Consider the following 18,778-nt stretch of genomic DNA (forward strand, 5'->3'; position numbering starts at 1 on the left):
CATAGATAGCAAAGATTCATGAAAACCTCAGTAATTGAGTATCTTAGATAGTCTGATTTCAGAGATAGATAAAACAAATTGTGACACATAGTTCAAGCATTAATTTACTATTACGGTTAATTATTTTGACTTCAAATACAAGTTGCTATCTAATGTGTGTTTTTACAAGTTGCTATCTAATATGTCAGAGATATATAATTCTTAAAAAAGTCTAATCAAGGTTTTCCCAAAATGAAAAGACAAAAATATAAAACTGAGAAAAAAGCTGCCGTCCTCATATGTAAAATATAATGGGCATTATAAGATGACAACTAGTTCTTTTCAAGCAAACACTACATGCTGATTCATTTACATTATTTGAAAAGTAATAAGCATAGGAATGGCATACTTGTCACCATGCTTGGCTAGAAATGACTGAGTAGTCTGCAGAGCTTCAGCTATTTGTTCCTTCTTGGTTGACATTTCATCCAGGGAAATCTGAAGAATAAACAACACATGCTTAAAACTTAGTTACGCACATACGTTGAAAGAAAAAAAAAAGCAAACATTACATTTCCACTTAATATAAAACTGTACAGAGTAATGTAAGAACTTGTCTTTTTTAAAAAAATATTGGCTATTATCAATACTATATTATTTACTGTGGCAGAAATAATATCTTTTACATACAGATAAGTCACTGAACAAAGCCTTCTGGTTCGGTAAGCTGTTTGTATCAGACAGCTACTTGGTAAGACAAATAGAATTTATTTTAAAATGTCAGTTGCTTAAAACTTCCATAACACTTAACTAATTATTTAAAATCAATTGTGACTATAGTTGATGCAGTTTAGAAAATTTTTGGAGAAAGATGAATATAATAGTCATGTTCAAGAACTCATTCACTTCTCAGGATGAGGATAATTAATAGCTTAAAACACTACCATAGAACTTTAAGAAATTCAGTGACAGACATATACAGTATTAGAATTATTTATTAAATACTCTCCCTGTCATCATTTCTGCGGTATTCCTACTAAAGTAGTGGTTCCAGCAGAGGAATTGGCAAGAACTTCACCTTTGTTTCTGAACTTCTGTGCAGAAGTGTCTGCAGTTGCTTCGCACAAAAGGGCTACCCTTGCTTTGGTATGACCAAAATGCAAAGTCTCAGGGGGGTACCAAGAGGTAGTTTTGTGAGCTGGGAACGAATACAACACAGGTGCTAAAACACCCCAAGAAGATGCTCGGGCCCCAAGTTCAAGCAGGTAAAACCCATGGCCTGACACATTCTGTCCCTGCGTTCACAGCACCAAAGGGTACTGTGAGTCTTGGACACAGTCTCCCTGTGCAGGCAGCACCAGCTGGCCAGCTTCCCACCATCTCAGGCCTGGGGCATGAGTGAGCAAGCCCAGCACATCATGTAGAGATCTGAGCAGGCCTGAGGCAGCACGTGGGGCCAGGAGCTAGGGGAACATTACAGCTGCTCCGTGCACCCCTTCACTGCGGGCAGAAGCCTCCCCTCAGCTCAGCCACAAAACCCAAACCTGTCTGTGAAATTTCTTTGAGCTAACGTTAACGATCAAATCACTAATCCCGTACATTTCCACACAATTTTCAAGGCATCCTTGCTTGGTAGCCACTGAGGACACACCAGCCCCACTCTCTCTCTAACGCTGGATCTCAGGCCCATTTCACAGAAGCAGGAAGCACAAACTGGAAATGTCCATCTCCTCTGCTGGTGGTAGAGAAAGTCAAAGGAGGTGAGAAGAAGCCAGGACAGCTCAGTTGCAGGTAATTTTCTAAGAGCTCAAGGTGGATGGCAAGACACCATCCAGAGCTAGTTACCATGGCAGCTTGCGATACCTTAAGGAGTTGACTGCTGGCCTAATGCTCACAAGGATTTTCACCGTTGTCTTTAACAAGAGGAAAAAAAGGCCAGTACTGAATGCTTTTTCATATCTCAGTCCTAAATAAACTTTCAAATCACTAAAAACACACTTTGTCCTGCAAGTATAGGAACAAACTCAGTAGCAGAAGTGGCACTGGAAGTCAGTGGTTCTGTACCACAGTGTGAGCAGAGCCTGCACGAGTACCCAGTGGCCTGGGGCTGGTGGCAGGGTCTCTGCCTGGGGGGTTGGACTGGCGGCCAACACCAAGCTTCATTTCTAGCCCTTCTGCTCCAGTGTCTTGAGCTGGCACCAGTGCGTGTGACCAACAAAGCACAGGAGGTTGCTTGAAAGATGGGCTCAAATCAAGTCTGCATGACCACACACGCAGCCCCATATCTGCATCTGAGTACCCAATCAGGAGGCAGGGAGATCTTTACTTACTGAAATCCTTTTAGGTATTTATTAAGGGTTTTGTTTGTTTGTTTGTTTGTTTTCTTTTTTTTTGTGCAGGCCTAGACGGGATGCTGTTTGAAATGATAAGGAATTTCACAGGTGGAAGTTTATGGTTGGAGTAACAACAGTACACAACAGCAAGAACACCATCCCTGCTAAATACAAGGCAGGCAGCACAGGCCACCCCAGCAACATGTGCACTACTGTGATAATAAAGGGGGCTCAGTCAATAGCCTCTACGTTCCCTTTCTTGCTAAGGCTGCAGTATTGAAGTGAACACCTGCTCAGCTGAAGACTTTCAGCTACCATGTCACGAGCTACTGGCAGGAGGAGTCCTCAGGATACCACCTTTTTAAAAGCTAACAAAAAGAAAGTTAGTCCCTGGGCACCTCCAGGCAGCTCCCTCCTTCCTGGCGCCTGGGTAGAGGGTACCGGGCCCGGTTCAATGAGTCGCATTGAACTGTGTCAGGATAAGGGAGCAGAGAGGATGCTCAGTCCCTACACTGAGGCTATGCTGAGGTGTGCAGGGTAATGCTTTCTCTAAAACTACTTACATGCCAAGACTGCTTAGGCAAGTCTTGACATGCATTTCACTAAAACCCCAGCTTTCTCCACATCTTCTCAAAATGAGATTTTGCACTGGCAGTAATGTGTTTGTGTCCCAAAACATTGATGTTCATTTACCTAACACACCCCTGGCAACCAAACACTGAAGGACATCTTTAATCATGTGCATGTTGACTTGGAGGAAGCAAAAGTATTTATGGAATATTTATACATTTTAACACAAAAAGCTGAAAAGAGGAAGCGGTATTCTATCAAAAGACATCTGTGTACCTGCTGCTTAGGCAAGTCTGTCTTTTCAGCATTTTCTCCTTCTTCCTTGCCCAGGGTCTTGCTGAGGTTTGACACCCATTTCAGTAAATCCCCAGCCTTCTCAACATGTTCTTTCTTTTCTTCTTCCATTGACTTCTGATGAGTAGCATGAATTGTAAAGAACATATAAATTGATGAGATATTTAACACTAACATCCACAGAAACGTAATTCTATCATAATGTCAGTATTCCCACATAAGCATAATTTATTTTTATTTATTCACCACATGCATTATGATGACACTTTGATGTAGGAACAAAAATGTCATGCCATTATACACATTAACAGAATAATTCCTCCTACAGATTTGTAAAGATTATGATGCTTATTCGTACACATGTACAGTCATTATAAAATGATTGATATTACAGAAAAAGCATAGCTTCTCAGCCATTAATCAACAGATAAAATCCAAACAATATTTGCATACCAAGTATATTTGAATTGCTGCCTTTGCATTACCCTCAAGTGTGTAGATGTACAACCAGCACAGAATCGCAATATTTTGCTATCTATGCACATGGATTTCCAAATTACAATTAAGAAGAACATGCTGCTTTTACACCTGTTCAAACAAGGACAATGCAAGTAAAATGCTAAAAATATATGCATATATATTTTTTCCTCAGAGGAAAATACATTTTTTTTGTCCAGTAATAGAACATGGTGGCAATCTGCATTTTATCAGCACTTAGACAACAAACTCAAACTCTTTCCTAAATCACAGGTAAAAGTGAGGACATTTTGTTTCAAGAAATATTTTAGAATTGGGCATGCAATTGTAATTAAATCTCCTATTAGAATCTGAAGCGTCAACTATAATTTTCCTCAGAGGTCAAAGAGATTATTTCCCTGATCAGAAGGGATTTCAGGTGGGGCCCCGAAATGACTGCTCACATCTTTGTTCCCTTACGAAGCAAAGTAAAGACTGGAAATTCCCGTCTTCAAGGGCTGAGCGGCTTCTAACAGGCGCAGCCCAGTGTGGCAGTCAAAAATGGCTCTCTCTAAAGCCTCTTTGTAGGTTAACTTCTTCTTTGTTTTGGGACATGTTATAAATTTAACATACAGTTTTTCATCTTTCAGCTTTGTAGCCGTGATAGCATCGATAACACCATTCTTAATTGCCTCTTCCATTGATAACCTGGAATGAGATTTTGGATCTATCAGCCCCCCAGTCAAGTACTGGTACTCCAGGCAGCGACCACCCGTTTCTTTGTCCAGCACATTTACATTCATGGCTTCGATAGCCGACATGGCTGTCTTCCTTACAGGGTGAATGATCCCAGTAAAGACCAGCTCACACTGCTGAATTTGCTTGGCACAACCATCATCAATTAATTCCCTTTGCAAAGCTTCTGAAATACTGTACCTCTTCCCAGTGAACGGATCAGTTATGCCTCCTGTACTGATCTGAGCTTCAAGACACCGGAGAGCAGTAATTCTATCTACCAAGTTTTTGCGTGAGGCTTTTAAAACTGGAATTCTTTCATTGGTTTCAGAGAGCCAAAACCCTGCAATAGGACTGTTTAGATCTTTATTTGTTTGAGAACTGCTAGCTAAAATATCGCCAAACTCAATAGCTGTGATGAGACCTTCCTTATATCTATCAACTAATGCTTTCTCAATTCTACCCTGTTTTAAGGCCTCCTCAATATTAAACTGTACACCAGTTTTAAGATCCGTAAGTAAGAGAAAAGAATTCCCATCGGAATCAAAACACGTAGACTCTTTCCAATCAAATTCCTGTTTTGAAAGTTCAAGATATGTGGTTTTATCAACACCTTTTTTTTGGTAAGCCTCATATGCGGTCATTTCAGCCCCTGTTTTGATGTCTACTACAGAAATTTTATGACTTTTATCTGCTGATGGGCTGCTTATTTTCCTTTCCCCAACTGGAAGCAGAAAACATTTACTGTTTATGCTGAACACACACATTTTCAGCAAATCAGAGTAGTACATAGCTTTCCTGTCATTTGGATTGTGAAAACATTTTGCATTACTAGAAGGTTCGTGCAAAAATTTTAAAACTGTGTTACTAATCAAACCAAGCTGCACTGCGATTTCTGGAGGGACCCGAACACTTCTTACAGGATCAATGACTCCTCCACTCGCAATTTGGGCTTCAAGGATATTTTTGCCTTTTTGTCTTTCTAGGAGTCTAGCTTCCATAGCCTGATACACAGATATTACTTTACCAGAACAGTAATATCCCAAAACAGCCTTTTCTGCCTCAAGCAATCTACTCCTGAATTCGTTATCTGCAAGCCCTCTAACAAGTGAATCATCGACAGAGAATTTCTGACCCGTTGTGGGATCAATGATGAAACCAGTAGCTGCTTGGGCTTCTAAAAATGCTAGTGCTAATGCTTTTCCTATGAGTTTTCTCTTTGCTGCTACAGCAAAAGAGACGATTTCTTTGCTCGATTCAAGGTACAGTCCAGCTATAGCTGTAGGTTTGGTTAGAAAGTTTTCGAGACTTTTCTGAACCTCATCAACAGTCTTCTGCCCTGAGCAGAGCTGCTCAACAGTGAGCCTGTCCAGAAGTTTAACTTCAACTAACTGTCTGGCTGTTACATCATGTCTGAGACCCTGAAATTTAATATCATCATGCTCCCCCATAAAATATTCCAACTGAGTAGCATCGACAGTTTTCAGAATCTCTTCCCCTAAGAAAGAACTCATGTTTGCAAAGTCTTCTCTCCTAAACCCTTCAGATGTTTTGCATCCCTCAAACATTCTCTCTTCATTACCAAAAGTCTTGTCATTTTCTTGTTTTAATGTTGTAACTTCAACATGCATGTCATACTGCTTGTTCTTCACTCTCTGTAAACAGGAATTTTTTGACACAGTGAGAAAAATATCTAGAGAACTATATTGCACATAATTCAATCCCAAATCCACCACCAGAGAAACAGAATGACGAATGCGAGCTGGAGTTGGAAAAGAGAAATGTTATTAGCGCTGGAAAGCACAGAAACAGTTAGCTAGAGTTCTGAAATGTATTTGCCATTTCAAATATTTATTCAATATCAGGAACGTGGCAAGACAAGGCAACAATAATTCTTCTGAGTTTGTTACAATATAAGCTTAGTGCTATTAATCAAAGTTTATTTGGACCATCATCAGTATCAAATCCTATTCTGAACACAAATATTTAAAAATAAATAATATGCTTGATATGTAAACGAGCTGCTGTAAAGGTTTAATGAAGATTTTTTGTGTTGTGTCAGAATGAAGCGGCGCCCTTCACCAAGGTAAGAACATAAGAAAGAATACAGAATAGGTATAAAGAATACCTAAAAAAGAAAAGTAGAGACGGCACTACGGAGGCAAATGCTCACAAAATGTAGTGTATACCTCCAAAGGATGCAGTTTTACTAATCCTAATTCATGCTTCATGTCTTCTCCACACCTAATAGTTTGTCTGGAACTATGTAGGTTCATGTCTCTCAGTTTGTCTATTTCTGATACGCCAGTAATTTGGCTTGCTTTATCAAAAGTGATCTGGAACTGCGTGCTTGTCTGAGAAACAAACTCCGTAAAAGACTGTGGACTTGCATCTTCTTCCAGGGATTGGTTTATTCTTGACAGCTGGAACTGCACCTCTCTTGGTACTGTATCGTCAGCACTCACGTACACTGTATTTTCCTCTGTTTGACCAGATTTAAAACCTGATCTCTCTTGTTTCTGCCTTAACAAAGGTGAATTAGGCTTTGCACGCGTATGGAGCTGCTCGAAATCTCTAGCTGAGGTGTCAGTCAGGTAACTGAAATCATTTCCTCTTCTCTCGCAGCTCAATTTAAATCCAGAATCTTTGATATCATTATTTTGCTGAACTTCTTTCTGAAACAGTAGAAATCTGTGTTCGCCCTCCCTCGACTGCAGGTCCATTTTCTGTTTCAAGCTCTCCACCATGCGCTTCTGCACTTCCAAGTCCTCCTCCAGCTTCCTGCACTTCTGCAGATAGTCCATCTCAGCATGCTTCCCCTGCTGCAGCTGCTCACGACACTTTTTAAGCCTTTCTTGCAGATCTTCAACTTGCATCTTGTACAACATGATGTTTTCCTCAGCCATATTCTTTTCCTGCTGAAGAGCGACACATTCCAGTTTTATGCCAGAAATGTCTTTTTCTGTGATGCTATGGGATTCTAGTAATTTTTCCACTTTTTTCCTAAATTCCTCTGCAGAGTGTTTAAACTTAATGGATTCTTCCTGAAACAGAACCATCTTTTTACGTGCCATTTGTTCATCCAGAGTCTTCTGGTGGAGTTCATCCTGTAATTTTTTAAGTTTACTAGTTAGCTCTTGAACGTGAGCTTGCTGCAGTCGTATTTTCTGCTCATTCACTGTCTTTTCCATAGTTAGAGCATTCACTTGTGCATTTAGATTTTTAACCTCCAGGCTAATGGTTAGGGTGGAAGCATTTTGTTTATCATAATTTTGTTTATATTCATTGACTAAGGCTTTCGTTTTTGCTAGCTCATCCTCCAGGCTTTTGACTTTACATATGAATTCTTGCTCAATTATTGTTTGCTTGTGCAACTGTTCATTTGTTGTACGCAGTTGCTCTTTGAAACCATCTGCTAGTGTTTTCAATGCATCGTTTTTCCTCTGAATACTTTGCTTTTCCAGATTTATCTTCTCTGACTCCATTTGAATTTGTTTCATGAGTAGTTTTGTGTCAGTATTCCATTTATTAAGCTCCTCTATCTTTTGCTTCAGTGTTTCTGATGCCTGAGTGCTTCTGACTAATTTATCTTTCAACATCAGAATTTCCTGCTGGTTTTCCTTCTCTGCTTTTGTTTTGTGAAGCAATTGTTCCTGAATGTTCTTATACTGCTCTTGAAGATTGCTTGCTTCTCCTTTGCACGACTGTGTTCTGTATTCAGCTGCCACTTTCTCCTTCTGAAGTGAACTGATTTGTGAATTTAACTGGCTTATTGTGATTTCAGTTTTTGCCTGCGATCTAGTTAATTCCTCTATTTCTCTTTTCAGCTGGGTTTTCTCCTGCTGGGCAGATTTCAGCTCCTCCTGATAGTTCATCTTAATTTTCTTAAGATCTATAGCTTCTTGCATCACCTCATCAGCTTTATCCGTTGTTCTGTGCAGCTGCTTTTCCAGCTCTTTCAGTTGTTGCAAATATCCCTGCTCTACTTGGTCTTTGTCCTCCAACTTAATTTTTAGGCACTTAAGCGCACTGTTGGCTTCATCTAATTTTTCTTTTAATAAATTAGACTTTTCTTCTGCTGATGATTTCTGAAGCTCAATTGCATTCAGTTCATATTTCAGATCTTTAATGGTTTTATCAGCTTTTCTGTTGGCAAGAGCTAGCTCATCTATCTTCTGTCTCAGCTCTTCTACTTTTTTTGCTTCTTGTTTATTCTGGAAGCCTGCAATTTCAGAATCAGTCCTACATTGGCTGTAAGTAGGCAGGACAGTTTCGCAAGTTACACAATACCCGCCTTCAACAACCTTTCTTCTGGCTTCAGTCTTCTCTTTTTCTTGCAACTTTATTTCTGATAAATATCCTTTAAATTCAAGATCTTGTTCCATTTGCTTTATTATTTTCATAAGCTTCTCTTCTCCTTCTGTTTTGTTCTTCAGCTCCTGGATTAAGCATTTTTTTTGTTGCTCTAAATCATGAAGATTTGTGTCTTTTCTTCTTAGATGCTCTTCAAGGTTTCTTCTAGTGAAGGTGCTTTCTTCTATTTGATTTCGAAAAGCCCGAAGATTTTCTTCCAATACACTCCTTTGAGTCTCTGCCTGGAGAATGAGCTGCTTCACATGCTCCAACTCCTGCTTTGCCTCTGCTTTCTCTTTCTCGAGGCCCTCTCGATCTATACGGCACTGTTTTGCCTCTTGCTCAGCTTTATTCTTTTGAAGACAGATCTCTTGCATGTCTTTTTGCAGTTTCTTCTGCTCCTTTTCGGCAGCTTCCCTCAGTTTAGGGAGTTCCTGTTCCACCTGGAACTTCTGTTTCTTCACATCCTCCAACATCTCCTCAAGAGTTTTTATCTTTCCTATGAGTTTTCTGTTCTCATCAATTGTGCTGTTTTGCTGTGCCGTTAGAACTGAATATGCTTCACGCACTGAGGCTTCCTTATTCTTTAAAATCTGTAAAAGAATAAGGTAAGTTAGAATCTACTTTTTGTAACACTGCATATGAAAAAAGTTAGGGTCTTTGAAAAGCAGAGTGGAAAATACTTACTCATATACGTATGTATGTCCAGAGAGGAGGACGAGCACTTCCCACCACCATCACCTTCTCTTGACACAGCAAGCTTCAGGAAGTAACCATTAGCCAAAGAGGAGACCCTTCACGACAACATCCACAGAGAGAAGTCCCGAGGACACTCACTTCAGCCAGAGGCCTCTTAGCAGTTAGCAGAGCAGCTTGCAAACGCTTTTTCTCCAAACAGACAGGTAGAGCACATGGTGAGCCAAACAAAATGTGGAAGTACAGGCAAGGAGAAAGTGGCTGGCCATTTCTGGATTAGTTTAGGAGGAGCTGGAAGTATTTAATGCTTGCAAGCAGAAATAACACAAAGAAGCTTGGAAATCACCTCCAAGGAAAGAAACGGCACCGAGAGCTAGAGTCTAGAGACATCGGTTTGAGGACAAGAAGTACCTGAACCCCTACTACACGTGCCCTCCCCAGCGTGCCCCACAGGCCCGCTGCCCCAGGGCAGGACTGCCGAGGGCTCCTCACGTGCTGGCAGGTCTTCAGATGTCAGCAAGCCAAGGAAAACGCTAAGAACATGGGGTATATTTACCACCAATAACGTCTGAAACCATACGTACCTCGTCTGCAGCAGCACCGCCACGGCGCAGTTACCAAATGTGAACCCACAGGAGGCCATGACAATAGGGCATGAGGGGAAATTACAGCTTTCCTTTTTTTCTAAATAAGCAAACCTTACTTTTGTTCAAATTTAACAACTTGATTTTTCAGAAGAGATGTAAAACTTAATTCCTAAGAGGCTAATGCAAAGGCAGCTTTCATTACTTTTTCCATATTTCTCTTTGTACCTCCATGTGGACAATTTTGAGAAGATCCCAAAAGATATGAAACATTTAGATTAATTTCTTAAAAGATTTTATGCTCTCATGGGCATAAAAACTAGGCATTATACTTGAAAAAAAGATATCTGTAGATACAGATACAAGCACAAATTACGATTCTTTTTTAGTTTCCACTATTTCTAGTCAGCATGGCTAAGCATCAGCTGGGTAGGGGAAAGGATGGCAATTAAATAGCAATAAAAATGAACATACTGAAAATATTTAAGAACCTAAAATCATTTATAGCATCTTAAAATATATAGTAATTATATCACGAGTATAATATTTAAATTAGGTTCAATCAAATTTAAATCAGCTTGACCTTCGCATATTTTGAGATTCAAATGTTGATTTAGATTGATTTAAAATTATTTTTAAATTAATTGATTTACTTGTACTATATAAAAATGCTGGTACCTCAATAATATCTGTTTTCTTTTTCTCTTCATTATCACTGGCTTTTTTTTTTGGCTTTTCTTCTTTTTCAAGGGAGTATTTATTTCCTGTACTTTCACAGGCTAGTTTCTGGAGTTGCCTGTTTTTTCTAAGTATATTTGTGCTATGACCTTTATCTTCACTCTCCATTTTTCCATCTAGCAATAAATCTTGACATTTTTCTTGACCCTCTTCTAATTTGTTTTCTCCACTCAGCTTGTTCACGCTTATATTTATGTTGTCTAAACCATAAATTTTCCTCTGCAAGATTTCCACGTCACTTAATTTCTCATCATGACTCAAAGGCTTTTTTCCTAACCCTGGTTCTGAAAATCGAAAATAATTCACTCCTCCAGAAATGAATTCCGAGGGGGCTATTTTATCATTTAGGCCACCTGCATTTCTCAACAATTCTATACTTAAACTGGCATCACTCTGCATTGGAGGCATTTCTGAATTTGATGTACACAACTGAGAGACTTTTGCCACATGCCCATTTTCTGCAGTGTTCTCTGAAGATGTATCAGAAATTCCTTGAATTTTACTCTTGGCTTTATTTGGATTCAGATTTGATTTTCCTAGGATTTTATTTTCTGTAAAGAAGTAGCTTTCCTCCAGTTCCATGCAATGTTCCTCCGATGTTCCATGCACTTCGCCCGTATCCTTTTCTTCACTACCAGAAACACCTGGCTTGCCCACAGGTTGCAAACGTGACCTCACTGTATTTTCATGTGCATTTCCACTGCGTATTGCCAGTTCTCTGGAAGAGGATGCAACTTTTTCTGAAGGAACTGCACACCTCACAGCTGATAAGGAGTCAGCTTTTTCAACACCCACTTGAAATTCATGATTTTCAGAGTTTAAGGCTTTGTGGCTACTGCTTTCTGATAGGCAGTGTCCTTCATGCTGACCTTCAGAGAGCCTTCTTGCTGAAAAACACTGCTGCACATGAGGGTTGCCAGTCAGGGCATGCTTCCCCATTTCTGGAATAATTTCATCGTCCTTTTTTGTTAGCTCAACATCAGTCTCCGATTGCATTCCAAATTCTTCCTTTGTTGCAACACCGTTCCTCATCTTTTGTGAAAAATATTTTTCTTTGCTTTTACACATTGTTTCCAGTTCAGATAATTTCTTTGATATTCCCTCTGTTTTCTGGCTAACTCCAATAACAATTTGATGATTTAACATTTCAACAGGATCACTACTAAAACAGCTTGCAACTGAAACAAAACATTTTTTTCTACCCTTTTCTTCTTCTTTATTTTGATTGCCCACACTATTTTCTTGCACCGTATGTAGCTTATTTTCTGTGTCATCACTAACACCACTCTCTTGGCCAGTGAAATTCAAAAATTGTTTTAATGCTCTATCAGTCTGGATTTTATCATATGTGTCTACCTGAATTTTTAGTTCATTTTCGGCGCATGTAAATTTATGGGAAAAGTTATCTTTTTGCAAGCATTCCAAATCCATCAAGCTTTCGTTAGCTGTGCTTTTCTCTCTCCGCTCAACCACTTCATTGCACTCCAAATGTGCAAGGACTTCAGTTGACTTCACAGGTTTCTGGAGCTCACTCTCATCTGGTAAACTCTGAGCACGATAGCACATGGATTAAACTGAAGTTTCATGGAAAGGATGTTATTTTCTGTTTATTCTAAATGCCATTACTGAGAGTTAGGAAGAAAGACTGACAGGAGAAAATCTTGAATGATCACAGCAGATTTTGGAGTTCTGATCCCAGAAAAAAATTATTATTACCCCTTTGAAAAGGATTGTTCATGTTCTGATTTTCTACCCTGATTACAGGTAGCTCATCAGGAGCTCATCAGATCGCTTTGAAACTGGAAACATATTGAGGTTATCTCCAAAGAAGCTACCAAACATTTAGAGCTTTGTGCTGTTTTGTTTTTGTCTGATTGTCTATTTTTTCTTTCCAAAAAAAAAAAAAAAAAAAAAAAAAAGCAGTCCTGGGGATTTAGAAGAGAATCAAACTCGAGAGTTTAAAAGATTCCACTTGCTCCTGTGCAACACAAAGCCAGCCTGTCAGCACTCAAAGGACACTGGTTCCCTGAATGTCTTGTTTCAATTTTTAATCTATGACAGCAATAGTATTATTAGCAATACTAAGTCCTCAGTTATAAGGCTCCTAATTGAAAAGGTTCATATATTTTAACGTGCATGCTATACCACCTCATGATATGCTAAGATCATATTATTTCTGTCATGCTTTTTCTGTCATCAGTTTGTTCTGAGGTATTCACCATCAAGAGAGTGGAATAACACTTTCAGCACCAGACAAAGACAGCACCAGAATTACATAACATTCCTTCAAGAATCGAGAATGTTAAAACATATAGCCTTTTATTCACTAAATTTGTGTATAATTAATTGTATATATATAATTGGAGTATAATTAATATAATTTCTAATATATATGTAATTGATATACACATAGAGTATACAGATTATACTAAAACATGATAATCCTTAAAAAATGAGCATTAAATCACTTTCAGACAGAAACATATTTGCGAAGAAAATGCAGAGCTCAAATGTATGTTTTTTCACTATTTGGAATGGGGATTCTGCAGCAAGTATTTGTTCTGGGTGACTTTTGTCTGCTCAATCGCAGTAACTTGCTGCTATTCAAAAGATTCAACATTAAGTACAAATAAAGTGTTACCTGACCCCAAAAAGTTAATAAAAAGGGAAAAGAAAAAAAGCTGAATATGTCAAAGAAACTTAAAAAAAATAAGATACTGCATGTCCTTGCATGCTGTAGACGTCCCAGTATGCATATTATGGAATATTAGGTTTAAGGAGAATACACACCCTGAGTTTGCCCTCAGCTTATTGCTTACATTTGCCTTAGAGATCAAACCCCATGATACTAAAACATTAAAATGTACTGTACGTAGCTACATCTCCAGCAGAATTTAGTGAGTCATAGGATGCTTTTCTCTGGAAGGACTGCTAAAATGTAAGGATGGCATGGGTTTGTTTATATGAATGATAAGGGTATAATCTAATACTTCTACCTTCCCAAATAAAATGCAGGATATCAGGAATTTTAGACTCGTACATATGCTAACTGTGTGACCAGTACCAAAAGGTAGATTATTCCTGGTTTGTCCAGCAATTCCTCCTGCTTGCTTGGTTGGTTGGCTTTAAGGGGGTGACTTACCTCCTCCTCTTCCAGTCTTTTCAGAGAGTCCCCTGCAAACTTAATGTACTGGGTCATCAAGGTCACTAAGGCAGTATAACGAGTCCGTAGGTCCATGAACTGCAGAGATACAAACAAGGAAATGGAGATGAAACACTTACTGACACTGAATGCCATTCCTCAAGAGGGTGACACACAGGACTTCCTTAGAGCCTGTCCTGATTTTGATTCCAAGTCGCGAGAGAGACACAAACACTACCAAAAGGCTGCACCAGGACACTATGTCCTACAAACAATTACTTTAGCACCTAGACCAGTTCTGGGCTACATCAGCTCTGCAGGCAGGTGACCTGCTCTCCTATGGCTGCGACCAGCAGAGAAGAGCTGTCCATCAAAACGATTAGTTTAACTAAGGGGTGGCCTTCCACAAGGCACCTCCTACACTGTGCAGTGCAGGGTCACGGTATCACAGAGTGACCGGCTGACATCAGCTGGACTGATGCTCCTGACCCAGGAAAATCCATTTGGAAATGAAAAAAAAAGCTTTCTGGAAAATCCATTCTTAAACTCAGCTCTGATCTAGCGTAAGGGAATGAGGCTAAAACTACAAACCTTAAGGAGAAGAAATGAGACAGAAATAAAATGTTTTGATTTCACAATCACTTGATTCTTGCCCCCTTTAGGAATACGTTACTGCAGTGACAGGCAGTGCCAACAACCCCTCTTCCCTCTGACAGTCACCAGGGAGCCAGATTTACCTTTCCCACATAAACGATGCTTCTGAATCTGTCACAGCATCCACATCTAGCAAGTTTTACAGAGCAAAGATGAGCGCTCCCACTGTTTGCTGAGACCCAGATACAACCCAAGGGTAATTCTAAACAGTTTTACTGATGTACATCTCGCAAGCTTTTTTTTTTTTAACTTTTAATATAACTTGCGGGGAGAGAGAGGATTATTCATCGACAGCAATATCTTTCTTCTAAATCTATCTATCTATTTATCTATATATGTATATTTATTGCAACATATCCCTGTGAAGAGTAAGATCATGCCTGCCTGGGTTACTCTGAAGCATTAATAAATTCTAAATCCCATGAGCGTTTCCTCCATTTTAAACACTAACTCAAAAAAAAAAAAAAGCTTTCCTCTCAGAAGAAACCTATTTACCTCCTGAATAATGAAGTCTGATGAGCTTTGCATTCTTCGGCGCTTCACTGGAGACTTTTGCTGGGAGTCGACCATAGCTCTATAGGTCATAGTCTGCAACTCATAGTCCTGTAAAAAGATAAAAAAAAACATTCTTAGAATCCTTTCCTTGGTGCCTGTATCATGTAGAACACTGATTATTTTGTTTATTTTATTACCTTCACAGCAGCCGAGTACTGTTCTGAATATTTCTGGCATTCGTCTATCTTGCTTTGCTTCATTTCAATCTCAGAAACCAACATCTACAAAACATGTACATATAAATTGTCATTAGGAAAAAAAATATGACTGTATATATTGCCATTATCACTATGGAATTGACATACTACGTTTATTTCCATGTGTGTATAAGTAATTATGTGTTCAAACCTATGCCCTGGACTTGTTAGGTGACAAAATAGCAACAGTCCAAAAATCCTGCCAAGTTTAATACCTGGTGCATGAACTTAGAAAAGGATTATATCATTTCATGCATATAATAATTTGTCATTCCGTTTGGTATTTAAGATGCATTTCCTTCTTGCAAGACAGAGTTGTTGAGTTTAGCCCTGATTCCATGAAAATATCTACATGACCATAGTTAGTAAGAGCAGTACTGAATAAAATGAGGCAATAAGGACATGCCAGATTTCTATGCAGTCTGTAGGACTTTGCCCTTTTGCAGATTTTAGAACCAAAAGGACATGGTCTGTCAATTGTCTATGAGCAGTAAATTAAGGTTAACTGTTAGCAGTATTGTGAAAATAAATACAATAAAAATGGCAGTGATCCTGGATTTTAGAAAAAGTGTTGAGGGATACAAGTGCTTCCTTTGAAAAAAATCATTGACTTCTACTGATGTTTTAATTCTGCTTCAGTCTTTACATCAGTGCTTTCCTACAATGAGGAATCTTTCATACCTTATGTTGGTTCAGTTGTTTAGCCAATGCTTTGCTATTTTCAGGGTGAATTTCTTGAATCTTTCTCTGAGTATCTTCCACTTGCTGAATCCAAGTATCCAATGAATTGTAAGTATCTTTGTAGTATTTTAGAGATTTATTAATACCTTCTAAGTCACGCAGCCTGGTTTAATTTTAAAAGATATACCAGAAGGAGAGAAGGGAAACATAAAAGATAAAAGTCAAATATCAAGCTAAATATAACCTAAAATGCTTCAGGTGTCCTACTTTACCTAGTACATCGAATATACCAAAATAACAGTAAGTAAATAGTAAATTAACTTCTCAATCAATCAGCACAATTCCCAGCTTGATGCATCTTTTTAATCTATCATAAATGAAGCCCAGGAAAGACCTTATGATAAAAGAAACCCTGCATATCCTCCATTAATGAGCTAAACATCATCTTGAGAACCCCAAGAACACAGTAATCCCTAAGCACGTTGCAGAGGAAGTCTCTGCAACAGCAATTAACACCATTTTGAAAAGTGGAAAAAGTGGCCTAGGTGACTCAACGAGGCAAAAGAACAGCTGTGCTGGAGCCAACTAGCAGCTCACCATAGTTTCTCTGCCTCTCACAGCACAATTGTAGCTATGCTAAAGCCTTTACGTATTCTAATATGCTAAACCAAATCATCCTGTTTAGTTAATTCCTTTCTAAACCATGTTTTTGACTTGAAAAAGATAGTGCTGTGTATTTCTTGGAAGTGCTTTCAGTGAGAAATTTCACTGATGAGAATACTGATCAGTTTTACTTTATGTTCCATATATAGTTACTTTAAAAATCACATAAATACAGTAAATCCAAAAGACTGCACAGATATGAAGATATTGTTATTTTTTAATATTCTGATTTTGAACATATACTTTAAATCAAGCTAGCATTGTTCTCAAGATGCCAAGAACAGAGTGAAAAAGAGCAAGCAAAGGAAACAATATTGCTTGGGTTCCACGGTGTAGCATATTTCCAAGCTAATAACCATGAGAGGAAGGAAGGATCATCAGAACCGAAGCCAATATTTGTACAAACTTTGATATAATGATAATTAGTGCCAAGCTGTTCGGAAGCAGCAGAGGGATGTTTGCAGAAAGCAGTTTGTTTACTGCTACATGCTGCAACCACCACAATCTGTCATTTTTTTGCTAGAAGTACTGTTTAAACAGTATTTTTTCAGCATATTCATTACTGCATAAACTCCTAGGGGGAGAGTAGTTTGTTCATGTTTGCCCAGTAAAGAAATAAGGACACTTTGGCGTCTCACAAAACTACCCTTCAACTACTGTTCACTTTGACCCCCTCCCTTCTAACTTCTGACAACATTAAATAGAGACAATCAAATGAGGTAATCATAAGTTAATAACTTGATTACTAGTCCTGAATGGATATTTGCTTCTTAAAAAGAGAGGATCAAAAAGTCAAAGGACATTGCGTGAAGTTTTAAGAAGTGTCAAAGATGGACATCTCTCCCTCTCAGAATCAGGGATAGGTGTGTTCTGCAACACATGACAATCTGCATCATCCTTTGCATTTGAAAAACATTCTCCAGTATCACAGCAGCCAAATTGAAAGCTGAACTTACAGCAACAACACAAATAGTGAGACTGCATGAAAACAGCTGTACACTAGAAGCAAATGCAGGCACTTAGCCCTAAGCATTTACTTAATGCTAATTATTGGGACAAAACTACCACAAAAGTCAGGGGAAGCTGAGGATTTCCACATTTAGCTCCTCAGGCTTTAAGTACAAGCCAACGTGAATCTAAGCATAACTGATGAGGTAGCTCACCAGTTTAGCCTGTCAGAACTAATAATGTAGGGAAACAGATGGCATTTCCATAGGACAGCAAGACACTTCTGTAGAATTTTTGGAAAAGAAAAAGGGCAATTTAACTGCACTGTATCTCAGTAAGTTTAAATAATGAATGTATTTCATAAATCTTAAAGTGCTTAAAACACACAGACACTTTCTGCAGAAAACTAAGACAAAAATTCAAGCACAAAAAAGCATCTCTGACCTTAAGACATTTCATAAATACCTAAAAAAAAACCCATTCTGATTCATTTTGACATTAATTTCTCATTAATTTCCTCAGAAATATCAAGAACAGCATGAAACACAAAACAACTATATATGTAAAAAAAATACAAACCTATTTTCAATTTGAGAATGAATATTGTGCCACCTCTCAGCTAACTGATCAGCTTTTTCTTTGTGCCAGTCGAAGTCAAGATCACGTTCCTTGTGCATTTTAAACATTTGATCACTGATCATCTTTGCCTTCTGCAGCTCATCCTCTAAGGCATGGAATACTTCTCTCTTCTCATCTACTTCGGATCTCCATTGCTGGTATGTGACAAATGATAAAAGGTAAGCAATTCCTAAATGTTGGTACTATTTTGTAAATGAGTATCTATCTCACATGAGCAGTTCCTTCTGGCTGCTCATTGACTGGAACGATGTCAGCATGGGTTTGTAGCAACCAATTAGACACAAACTGCAAAATAATTCTATATAACACCACGCCCTACAACACCTGCACCAAATCAGAGCCAGAAAATTTGCATGGTCATCTGATGATTTACTACAGCTTTCAAAAAAAAAATCACTCTAACAAAAAAGCATCACTCGTCAATTGCAATTTTAAAATGAGGTGCATACAGCACAGGACAAATGCTGAACTTCATTCTTACCACTTCTCAAAGATAACTGCCAAACCTCAGAGGCACAGTGAGCCAGGTATATAACAATAGATTTATGCTTGCTTAAGCAT

General features: G+C 38.6%; 2 protein-coding genes across 2 annotated transcripts in view; both read right to left on the bottom strand.

Annotated features, from left to right (window-relative positions):
* Window positions 1-18,399, bottom strand: part of LOC104579616 (dystonin-like) — a gene marked incomplete at its 5' end in the record, with an annotated part of 125,125 nt that extends 106,726 nt beyond the window's left edge. Inside the window, 8 exons of the mRNA XM_088538358.1 lie at window positions 389-477; window positions 3,159-3,293; window positions 6,557-9,313; window positions 13,881-13,979; window positions 15,030-15,137; window positions 15,227-15,310; window positions 15,968-16,130; window positions 18,158-18,399. Of these exons, the coding sequence (XP_088394484.1) occupies window positions 389-477; window positions 3,159-3,293; window positions 6,557-9,313; window positions 13,881-13,979; window positions 15,030-15,137; window positions 15,227-15,310; window positions 15,968-16,130; window positions 18,158-18,399 (3,677 nt within the window). The remainder of the gene's footprint in view (window positions 1-388; window positions 478-3,158; window positions 3,294-6,556; window positions 9,314-13,880; window positions 13,980-15,029; window positions 15,138-15,226; window positions 15,311-15,967; window positions 16,131-18,157) is intronic.
* On the bottom strand, window positions 4,109-6,049 carry LOC148590896 (desmoplakin-like). The gene has a single exon (XM_088538359.1). The coding sequence runs from the start codon at window positions 5,996-5,998 to the stop codon at window positions 4,109-4,111; it is 1,890 nt and encodes a 629-aa protein (XP_088394485.1). The 5' UTR covers window positions 5,999-6,049.
* Window positions 18,400-18,778: the final 379 nt, after the last annotated feature.

This window comes from Tinamus guttatus, unplaced genomic scaffold (assembly GCF_059628265.1).
Source record: "Tinamus guttatus ecotype Peru unplaced genomic scaffold, ASM5962826v1 Tinamus_guttatus_pri_ptg001031l, whole genome shotgun sequence".
NCBI lineage: Eukaryota > Metazoa > Chordata > Aves > Tinamiformes > Tinamidae > Tinamus > Tinamus guttatus.